At 40.5% G+C, this 12294-nt stretch overlaps 1 protein-coding gene across 1 annotated transcript in view; it reads left to right on the forward strand.

The window, feature by feature from the left end:
* ofcc1 (orofacial cleft 1 candidate 1) overlaps positions 1–12294 on the forward strand; it is an 86404-nt gene that overhangs the window by 51206 nt on the left and 22904 nt on the right. The window contains exons 19-20 of the mRNA XM_061094311.1: positions 193–356; positions 6289–6448. Of these exons, the coding sequence (XP_060950294.1) occupies positions 193–356; positions 6289–6448 (324 nt within the window). The remainder of the gene's footprint in view (positions 1–192; positions 357–6288; positions 6449–12294) is intronic.

The following is a 12294-nucleotide window of genomic DNA, read 5'->3' on the forward strand; positions in this document are numbered from 1 at the left end:
CATGTTGTTAGTGGGAGTACTGGGAGTAAACATTAATGACACAGTAACGTGACATGGGATCAACTTCACGTTTGGTGTGAATGCAGCTTAAAACGCCATTATGTGATATTTTTTATTTTTCCAATATTGTGAATGTCCTTCCTTGTACATATTTAAATTGTGTGTCTTTTCATTCAATGTCTGTCTCCGCAGCGTCTCACCTACAGTCCGGACACACCAGTGGGGGACGCGGCAAAGCTCTACTGGCACTTTTATCGAGCTGACCAATCGGGTGCAGCCGGGCTGGTTATCACTCTCTTCCTCTACGCGGTCCTGTTCCTGCTCTCCATCACCATCCTCTCCATTTACCTGCTCAGGTGAGACAAACAGGAAGATGATGGCTGACGACCTAACAGACACTCTGTGGGTCAGTCTCTGGTGTCTCAAATTATTGTTATTTATTCCGATCCCAGGAAATAGACTGCAGAGATGAATATATAGTGCAGAGTCTTCTTAACCATTCCTTCCCCCAACAGCCGACTACATAAAACTGCAATGAGGCCAAGGTCATAGTCAGTCTCTTCTCTGAATAACAAATTCCAGTAAGAACGCTTCACAATAAGGATCTCTCAAGACACTGCAGACGCTCCAGTCTTCTGGGGTCAAAGGTTACACTGACCCTATGTGAGGTATTACAAAAGGTTAACAGTGATGCAGCAGTTTCACATACAGCATGTTGCAGTAAATTCTACACCACACTTCTTCCCTTTTTGATCATAAGAACAACAACCACAACCCAACCGGGTACACCAGTGGCCTATGAATCCCATCCTGCATAATCTAACAGTGGCCATGTACAGAGGCGTATTTCAGAGTAAAGATCCGTGATAGGGGTCAAAGGTCAAACAGCAGGCACACTTTAGAGCAAACTTCCCAATCGCAGTGAAGAGGAATATACCCAACATGTCGCTAGTCTGCCTTCAGTGCAAGAATGGAGAAGAAAACCCAACGTCTAAGTCACATAACATTTAAATCAATTTATCAAAAACAATGAGCATGGATAAATCAAGTATGGCTAATACGATTACTTCTTATTTAACGACATCACAATTAATTAATGGGCTGATTCCAAGACGTAATCTTAAGATAATCACAATATTTTCAGCCCAACTACAAAACAACTTGATCTCTGGAAAGGAAATAACATCTTTTTTTAGTTCTCTTATTTTTCTTTACCTACGAAATGATTGTTGCTTTCATTTCTACCAGACATTTTGTTGTGATATCGTGTTAATGTTTACTGGAACACCTAGAACCTCGCCATGGGCCAATAATTTCTTCAAGTCCGATCAAGCTGCGCCACATTTCACACACTCATAGTCATCATAATGTTGAAAAAGCATCTAGCAATGTTAAATAACGTTGAAAGAAATTCCTGGATCTGCACCAAAATGGGTTCTTCCCCAACTTGTCTTCACAAACGTAGTAACCAACCAAAAGTAAACCAACAAAGGATATATCCGAATATATGACTTTATACTTGTATATACAGTTGTATGGCCAAACATAGTTGTAAACATCTTGGTTCCGGTTTTTACACGTACACTGGGTAGACTGGGTTTCTTTATCATGTACCATTGCCCTTTGACCTCTGACCTTGAGCTGGGTCGGACCTTCCTGGTGACTCAAAATCGAAAACATCGCTTTAGCTGCCCATGTGTGGAATCATCACCCGGGTGATTTTGAATTGACACAATCCGTAGGGACAGTCTGTCAATGCAGAGGAAGACCATTTCTCAAACACTCTGGGACTCAGCAGCCAACTATTCTCCAGCACCCGTTCAGAAATCAGTCCCTGCGCCCCCGCAGCCTCGTGCCCATTCCACAGCATCCGCCATGTCGTTCCCTTATCTGTCCACAGAGAAGCACAAAACAACAGAAAAACGGAAATGAATGTTAATCCCATTTGATTATGTAGTGGCATGGAATTACTTTTGAGGGTTCGACATCAGCCTCACACATCTACACACAGACACACACTGAGTTATTAAACACAAAAAAGCAGAAAAGCGGAAATGCACAAATGTACCACACAGTTCTTCTTTGGGAACATAGCATTCTCTGCAACTGGTTGGGAAATTGAAAGCGTTTCGAATTCAAAAGTTATATGTGTTTTGATGTAGCGTGAACATGTAACCCCCTTACATTATCCGATTAGGCTGAATGTTTTGCATGGTTGGTGTCACTGCAGGTTTCATACATAGTGAAATGGACTGCATATACATGGTGGTGAATGCACATACTCTATCTTAATGCGCTGTGTGTTCCACTCATGTCTTGCAGATTAAGGTCAGCTATGCTGAAGCATTTTACTTGCTGGGTCTGTATTGTGATTTAACACCTCAGACAGCAGATTTCGGCAAACGTCTCTACTGAGACATCTGGGGAAAAAACGGAACATCAATGTGTGAATCTCTTAATTTAAAAAAACGCTTTTCACATACAGTTGAGTCAAACACTGCTATTTTCACAATTTCACAAAAGCCCAAGAGAATGACACTGCAGTGCAATGAGAGGGCAGATTTCTACAAGCACTGTTCTCTACGAAATCAGAATTTGAAGCTAAAGCTAATTAGTACTTTCCTGGTGTTTCTGGTTTTAATATCCATTAAAATATATTTTTGCTTGACTGTAAAGCCATCTCAGTGTAGTTTTACATTTCTCTTGCACTCATAGGGCGTTTTGGTTGGTTAACGATGCAGATGGTGATAGTCAGTGAAGACTGAATTAAACCAAACTGTCAAATTCAGACTAAAATGCTGGAATCAGTGTGGAGCTATAGACCAGAGAATTAGATGCAAACCCCTAGATCATGTGATAGTGTTGAGGTGATGTTATTACAACATCCAGGTCATATGCAGGTGGTGGAGCCCACTACTCCTGCCTCAGCCATACTCTCCTGGGCTGCTAGACCCTCTGGCATGCCGATAAGGTGCCAGTGTGCATCAAGGGCCAACCAGGGGTCAGACATTATGTGTTGCCAGAATCCAACACCACTGGGGACATCGGGATTTGGGTAATCAAGCAGTGGTGGGGAAAGCAAAGACTGCAAACTATATGTGAAATAGTCTCTACCTGGTAAGAAACTACTCAGACAAACCATCAAGCAGCTTGTCTGTGTTTAAGAGCTCGGAGTCCGATATCATCCCTCAACCCTGAATAATCAAGTTTCCAGTCCAAATACACAGTCGGCCATAAGAATTACTGATTTTGTGTACAAATTGTAAAATGGGAAACTAAAAAGTCTTATGGATGCACGATACAAATAATTCAATGGTCAGAAGAAGAATAGTCATAAGAGAAATAAAAAAGAATGAACTAATTCTGTAGAGATCATTGTGGAGGCCAAACTAAATACATTGGTAGTGTTTGTATTTGATTATAAATAAAAAAAAAAATTCAGATACAATATATCAATTGAAACGGCAATTTTAAGCTTTTTAAATAATCAGACAGCAGGTTTTGCATATGATAGTAAAATGTTGAGGGGTCGGTGATAAATTACTAAATAATGTAACTCTGCATTCATCCAAGGTGTTTCCCCCCCCCCACCCTCATATGAGACACAACTCCATTAAAGGCTCAAACTGTAAGAAAACCCTTATTGAATTAATCAGTTGGAGATTGGCGGCCGAGGAGAGGGTGCCATCTAATTTCCGTAAGCGGGACGCTTATCGGGCTCCCGCTAAATGGACAATATTAAAACAGCAGCTAGTAATAATGACTTCTGCCACTCAACCGCCACTCGGGTTGGTATTGAATGTAGGCCACGAGGCTGAAGCAAGGATGATAATTTTATGGGTTACAGTTTCCTATTGGCTGCAAGGAAGGGGCTCTGACACAGAGCGTGACCTATTTCTAAAAAAATGCCTCGGGCTATATGTATAGATAGAATGTACTGTTATCCTTTTTTAATTACATTTTAGGAAGTCTTTATTCATTGGCTGCAGAAATACATATCAGTGATGTGTTTATCACCTCTATCCTCTTTGAAACTTAATAAACAGCAACACTACATTGATAATGGCTCGGTTCACATCCAAACAATTACAAGGTTAAAAAAATAAAAAAAACTTAGGTTGCATTCACTTACTACAGTGATTCTGTATGGAAAGATATTCAGTCTATCCTGTGTCTATACAACTAAATGGCAACAGAAAATATGTTTTGTAAGAAACATAATGCTGCCTGCAACATATAATTGAATGCATTAAACATTTATTGATGACAGCACAGTCTCCACAGAGTGGATGGGGAGTCCCATTACAGGCCTGTGATAGGCAGGGAAAACCCCTGAAGGTTACAGAGAGTTTGTCGTTCAGGTTAAATGTAAATAAGAATATATATATCTTTCCCTAATCTTAACCAAGTTCTTTAAGTGCCTTAATATACATAAAACTGTTAAATAATTCAGTGGTTACTGTTGTTTTTAACGTTATGATATTTTCGGTAGCAGTAAACATGTAATATAATAAGCCTATATTATGTTTATCATCAATACTGCTGATGCTCTGGGGGTCGTGATGGGTCTGGAGCCAATCCCAGCTGACATGGGGCTACAGGCGGGGGTGCACCCTAGTCAGTTTGCCAGTGTATTGCAGGACCGACAAACAGAGACAAACAACCATCCACACTGAGATTCACACCTACGCTCACTTTAGAGTCTCCAGTTAATCTGAGCTGCCTCTGAGGTTGAAGGTTCGAACCCAAAACCTTGTTGCTGGGAGGCCACGGCACCAACCACTGCAATCGCATCTCACACAAAACATATTTGCAGTTAAGATGTCTGAAAACATAATTATTAGTAGACATTGTTGTTTCAGTTAGAAAAGGTTGCATCTGTATAGAGGTCCATTCAGTACAATAAACATTTTACACAGAAAGTAATAGTTTGATAATAATAGTTCAGTTACTCAATAACCATCTCTTATTACAGGAACATTACACTGATATGTTGTTGTGTAATTAAATTTGTTAGTATGGGATTGATAACTATTGCATTTGGAACATTATTTATACTCAAGTCACTTTGTAGTACTTAGTAATTAACAAGAAACTAAATAAAAAAGATGAATTCACAAATACCAACGGCTTAAATATTAACGTTGTATGCTGAATAAATACACAGTTTTTAGCAACATGTATTCAATGTAGGTTTCCAGCTCACAAATAGCCTCTCATGTTTGTCTTTTTGGAACTCGTGGTCATATTCTGTTTGAATGGAATCCATAGGTTTGTACATGTTGTCATAGCGACCACCTATGCTTTAAGAGAAGCGATATATAGGTCTTATCATCCAGGTATCATCTCACATCTTTAAGCACGTCCTACACAGAGGAAATGAGCCTGCTTTGAAGCGCCCGAGATGCAACAATGGTGAATCTCTCCAAGAGCAAAGCCGCATAAATGAATGAGAAGCACAATTCAAGTGTAGGATGAAAATGAATGCAGTGCTATTCCTGTGTCTGAGGTCAAGATTCTACAAACATCCCTCTCCCAGGAGCGATGGGGAATGATGCTGAGTTCAAAGCTCCGTGCCAGCGTCTTCTGTAAATCCCTGTCTCCTTGATGTTGGTTTTATTTGAGAGTTGATTACCCTCTGACAGGCTAGAATCTCTGTGGAAGGGCACAAGGTCTGCAGGATTTGATGGTCAGCCAAGGCATTTGTTTACAGACATGGTGATTTCTTTTGAGGGGTTGGCTGCGTGCACCCTTGTGTGGCGAAAGAAAAAATAAGACTTTGGTGCTGCGCGCTCATCTGGAGGTAGGAATCGATACGCTCCTCTGCCATGCTGAACGTTTCCCTGTGACTCAGGGTGGTCTCTCCTGACACATCTGCATCCAGCGCGTCTGTTGCAGCTGCCATCTTTGAAGCGCGGGATTAACAGTGAAGAACATCCGAGGATCTGACTCCCACACATTAACACTTGTACGACCACGCAGCTGCAGCAGCCATACACAGACACGTCTGCAGTCGGCATGTGTTGCCAAAGTGCTTCCCCCTCACAGGCCAATTTGTTTGATTCCTTTCTCTCTTTGAATTGCTGCATTAGACTTTTATCATGATACCTGTTCCAAAAAATCACCAACCAATTGTTAACAAAACATCATCTTTGACCTAGGGCAAAGATGTATGTTTTTCCTTGCTTTGGCATTTAACCCTATCTGATTGTTACATGGCAGGGACAGTGAATCAATATACAACCCTCCTCCTTGCTTCTTTTATTTTCCAAACCCTGCCCCTTCCAGATTCCACAACGATGGCCACATGCTGGACATCTTTCAGCGGCTTACAGCCAAAGAGGGGATGTACTTCCTGCCTCAAGATCTGGAGCTGTCCAATCAGGAGCTGAGCTACATTGTCAAGAAGGCGGAGCAGTGGCGAGGCTTCAATGGGGAGAGGCGCAAGGTGAGCGTCTCATTGCATGGAAAAAAACAATGTGCCAAAAGGTCACTATCAAACTGATAAGAGGTAAAAGACTCAAGGCAGAAAGCATCAGGCAGGTCAGAGGTCGTAGGAACGATATTTAAGCTGCTGGAAACGCTGAACTCTAAGTTTTCAAAACTGGCAAAAGAAAAGGGAAACTCAGAGACAACAAGACACATGTGACACATTTGTGTGGAAAATAAAAAGAGTAGGAGAGGATCAGGAAGCGAAAATGACATAATGCGAAACAAAATCTGAGTTTAAAAAAAAAACAGAAAAAATAAAAAATGCAGATTAAAAACTAAAGTGGCGATGCGACAGATTTCTGTCATAGAGTGATGCTAAATTAAATTCTTGCTGTGGTCACTTTAACAAACATATTAAGTTTGACAGAATGCACCGAATAGGCACATTTGATTTAGTTACATTTTCGTGAACTGGGAATTTAGTCCCCTTATTTACCACATTTTACTTCGCTAGATCTGGATTTAGTTACATTTTCGTGAACTGGGAATTTAGTCCCCTTATTTACCACATTTTACTTCGCTAGATCTGGATTTTAATTTGGATGTGCATTAAATTGCTTCCACTTTTTAAAATCAAGATCTATTGATTATTATCAGAAAAAATTAGATAAAAAGTTAAAAAATCTTCTTGCAACATTCAAGAAAGTATCCACCCCCTCACCCGGATCTGTTGTAAAAAATGGAATGAATCTTGTATCTTGACCCATATTACATCCTTCCATTGGGTTTCATGATAATCTGTCCTGTAGTGTTTGCATAATCCTGCTACTTAATAGTTAGTAAAAGATAATTACCAAACAAAAGCTAGGTTCACAGGTTGTCTGATAAATCTGTTGAAAACTATTTCAGATTTTTTATTTTTAAAGCGATTCAATCATAGCGGGATGTAAATGCACATGTTGTACTGGGAATCATCTTAATGTGGACGAGTTGGTGTGGCAGGATTCCACTTTGCATAAATGAATGTCCCCATGAAATTACTATTGCTTGGGAGAGGCTGTCACATGTCTGACAGCCCAGTGTAGGTCAATTGTGATGACACAGGGCAGGGCAGTGCATTAGCACGGAGCCTACGCCCGATGTAACATCTTTGCATAGTGATTGAAAATGTGACTTGTTGAGATAAGGGATGTGGCATGCGGCGATCAAACTGCAGCTCCCTTTAATTTAATCTGGGGGATTTGTTAGTGGCACCCATCGCTCGGTGTTCACCACGTCCATTAACTCGCTCACTCTGAGTTTGCAGGAGTTCATGTGGCGGCAGAGGATTAAAAATAGAACCCGGAACCACATTAACTTCTGTTACTGGTGAAAGATGGACTCGAAAGGAAGGAACTGAGGTTGTCTTACAAGGCTGTGAAAACACAACACATGTCTTTTAAGTAAAAGGTCTACGCTCAACAGTGTCGCTAAAAGCAATCGTTACAAAGAGGATTCGACGTTTACAGAAAAATGTTATTAGTAATGATTGACAGTGTTTCAGCCAACAGATACAGTATGACAGTATTAACAAATACATACAAGATCTGATTTCAATAAGGAGAAGTCATATTGTCCCCAACCAGAGCAGTTTTCTAGTAGTTGCAAGATTCCTGGTTCGATTCCCAGCTTCTCCAGAGAGCGAGACACTGTGTCATTAGTGTATGAATGTGTGTTCTGTAATGGGAAATTAATACATATCATGAGACAACAAGCAATTATCAATTCTGGATGTTTAATTCAAACCGTCTGCGGACGGTTTACAAAGGTCAAGTCACGACAACAGACTTGACCTCAATGGCACAAAGCTCAACATCACGGTGACAGATGTGAGGGCAATGGCAATGAGCTCTCAAAAGTACACTCCATTTATACAATCAGATCCCTCCTTTCCACAGTAAAATACATTTGTCCAATCAGCTTCTCTCCATGTCGTGACAGGAAGACCAGACATTGGTCTCTGGCGGTCTCTTTGAAGTATGCTAAACGCATCTTGTTCCAGACCCTTTGGGTCACCCCTGGTCTCGGAGATCTCTCTCAGAGATCTCCTGTCTCTGAAGGTCACACCTATTAGCCTTTGAAGCTCCCTGCTGCAGAAGACTTAATTGGCCCCTGTTGAGAAACCTTTTGTTCACACTAGACTGAGAAGGCCACGTCTAAAGGCCGGCGCATGCTTCTGCGACGTCAGGGGCACGCAGCTGTAACGCAGGACTCGTTGTCATTCATGGTTCTCCAACCGTTGCGCGTGTTGCCATGCAATTCCCCGCCAGAACACTAGGCGCAGTAATGTTTTTTGTCGAAGTCGGCTCTTCTTCGTGTGTTGCACGAAGAAGAGCGATTTATTTACATCGCCACGGCGGCTCCGCAGAGCCTTTTTCTGGCGGAAAAATCCGCCGGTTAGTGACGGGTTATACTAGTGGACATAGTGTCGGATCTCTTCTGCCAAGTGCTCTTCTATCTGGTCCATATTCGTTCTTCTATATCGTCCGTGGTTTCCGGGCATGAACCGGAAATGCGACTCCAGAAATGATGTAGTCAGCAGACCAATCACAGCCCTCGCGGCCGGGTGACGCTTGCGGGGCTTTGCCGTCTAGTTAGAAAAATTGGCCGACGCACGTAAGGACGTAGGAAGGGCCGTGAGGGGCCCGGAAGGGCTCTTGCGTCTCCGTTCCCGTGAAAACGCAGAAGCATGCGCCGGCCTTAAGACTTTCAAGAGCATTATGCATAGTGTTAACTTGAGCTAAACTCTTGACCTACAGTCTTAAACCACCAAAATACATCTTTCAGTAAACTTCTTTCTATATAAATGTAATCTGTTCCATTTGAACATGTCTAAATACAAAATTCCCATCACAGTTCCAATGGGTGGATGAGACAAACTGATGGAACAGTGCTGTCTTAACACAGTCCATTTACCATTCGCACAACTGGAAATAATGATCAGTTCAGATCTCTTTACAAGTTGGTTTTGTTTAAGGGTTGACCTGCTTTTATTTCATACATGTGCCATCACATCAAATATCAATATTGCTCGGATAAAAAACATTATTTCATCTAATCATAGTATCCAAAAGGGAAAACTGAGGTTGTACAGAAGAAGGATTTTAGTTGCATTATTGCTCCTGGAAAAGCCAAATTTGTCTTGGTTGAAATTGTCATTCTGGTATCATACTTACCAGATATGATCATTTTTGTCATGCAGAACTCACTCAAGACATAAAACATTGATTCTGTCAGCTATTTTTATTATTATTCGTCCTGTTTCAAATGTCATCTAAGTTTTATTGCATTTAGTAAATCTAATCCATTTTAGTAGACGAAAACTGTAACTTTGTGAATCTAGTTTTAGTCAACGAAAACAGACATTTTAGTTATTATTAATTTGATTATAGTGAATAAGTCAGGCATTCTAGTCGAGGCAATGCTTGATAGTTTTAGATTGAAGCTCCTACTGCTCATTTTAATAAACAATTTAACAGCCATGATGATATCAAAGTGGTTCAGCCGAGGATCTGGGGATGAGTACAACAGAGAAGCTGTAAATATACTGGATCAAATTCTCTGTTATTTACTGGTAAGAAGGAGCTACTCACTGGCCGGACTGTAGGAGGCTTTTATATCGTCATGTCAAGCCTCTATAATGCTCCCATTTGATCCCATCTTATGATTGACGCTTTATTATCATGCTGTTGCATTGTTTCTTGTACTGGGAGCAAAAACTCTAACACTCACCCTTATGTGTTCCTACCTTTCACCATCATCGCTAAATGCCTCAACCCAGCGAAACCCTCGTCCTGAACCTGATTCTACACATGACCCTCAATCCAAATGTTTGAATCTGCCGTCATATAGATTTTGTGAACAGAATTAAGACTAGCAAGCTAAAACATAAACTTCTAAACTTCTCTACACCCGTTTTGTAATCTTTTGTAATCTTTAATGAACTGCCACCCTTGGCTCCGAGTGGTGACTACACTACCACATAATAAGATGGTGATGGGCCTGTTTATTGGGAGAAAATTGAATCTCCCAATGTTTGGAGACTTTGAAAGAAGTTAAACAGCAAAGTTTGTGATTCATTTAGCTGCTGCTGCTAAATCACCCGTGCCTTATCTCATAACTGCCTCCACAGCAACAATTACAGCATCTAATTTTGCATTATTAAACTAACGGATTAACACGCATGATGAAAATTTAGGGTTATTGCATTTTGTGATTTCTATTTTATTAAAGCGGGACATTTTTCATCTAACTAAGATGAGTCTTGCCATTATTTCATAATCATTGTAACAATTTCTCCTGTAAAAAGGGTCACTTTCCTAACTTAGCAAAGACATATCCCGATTAGACTAATTTGCCTACATGCAAATTTTTGTCATTTTTCCCTCATTAACTATTTATCATAGACAGGAAAAAAATATATTCATGAAGGAGAGCAAAGTAGCAGCCTGACAGAGCTGAAGCTAATATTTTGCAAATCTAATGATTTTTTGCATCGTTAATTAGATAGAATAAGGTTGATATGATTAGGTCAGGATGTAGTGTTTTTCATTAAAAATACATTTCAGAAGCTGTATTCGAAATGTGCCCTTGCAATTAAATAATGAATCCGACGCATTCCTTATTACGGACCCAATTAATATCAGAGGCAAGGGCGTAATTTTAATAACAGTAGGCCACAAGGCCTTCATTAGCAGAGGGAGAGAAAGGCAGGATGAGGAGGAAGAAAACAAGGCAGTCGCGGGAACAGCAGCAGCAATTTGATATTGAGCCGATTTTAGAAAGTTATTGAACAGTACACTCTTAAAAGGATAAAGAATGACATTTTCAACAAATCACATCTGGGGTAAACAGGAACTCCATATTCTCCCTGGTGTGTTTTAACCTAATTTGCTACCAGCTGTATGTCAGGTGGCAGACAGGGCCACTGAAAATGGAAAATCATTTGAAGAATCACAAGTGAAAGGTTAATATAGCACTTAGGGTAGGCTACAACATGCAGAAGTCATTCAAGAACCCTCTCTATAGCGCACTATAGAGGTGTCTCAGCCACAAGGAATCTGTTGGTTCAGTGTGTTTCATCCAGGAAACCTTCAACAGATACAACTTAGACATTTCTAAGACTTTGCTTGATTAGGAATCCTTTGTTTGTTAGTACTCCAACAACCAGACTCTTCATTAAATTTACACAGAAACACGAACAGATTTCAATAACCTAATAATATGAGAACGCGGGTTATAAAACGTAGCTTTAATGGAGGGAATGTATTGGCAGGGGGCAGAGCATCAGAAATCATGGCTATTATTTTGCCTTCACTAAAGTTCAGACAAGTGACACAAAATAGCAGATGATCATTAGATGACCAATTCGATTACCACTAGTTTTGTGGATGTGCTGTGTTGTACCACTGCAAAATCCCTCTGATCCTGTGTCTCCCTCCAGCAGTGAAACAATCTAAAAAAAAATATCCACTGTGGCCTATGATTATCAAACTTCAAATTTTCACAAGGTGGTCATAAAACATGATCTAATTTGTACTTTCTCACCAATTAACTTTATATTAGAGATTCCTCCATCCTCCATTTGATTATTCCTCTCTGGTTAAGATGTCAGCAGCAGAGATTAGTGGCTATGAGCAAAGAGGGTGAAACAGTCAGAGATCAACCTGTTTGCTCTTTAATTTGATCTCAGGAAGGAAGGAAAAGGAATATGTTCCCATCATAGAACAACAGCCTCAGGGGTTGTTGATGAACAGGAGAGAAGGGGCATCAGTTCACCCATCAATTAAGGTGGTTTTTATAAATGAAATGTTTCTGAGGTTT

This window comes from Limanda limanda, chromosome 20 (assembly GCF_963576545.1).
Source record: "Limanda limanda chromosome 20, fLimLim1.1, whole genome shotgun sequence".
Lineage (NCBI taxonomy): Eukaryota > Metazoa > Chordata > Actinopteri > Pleuronectiformes > Pleuronectidae > Limanda > Limanda limanda.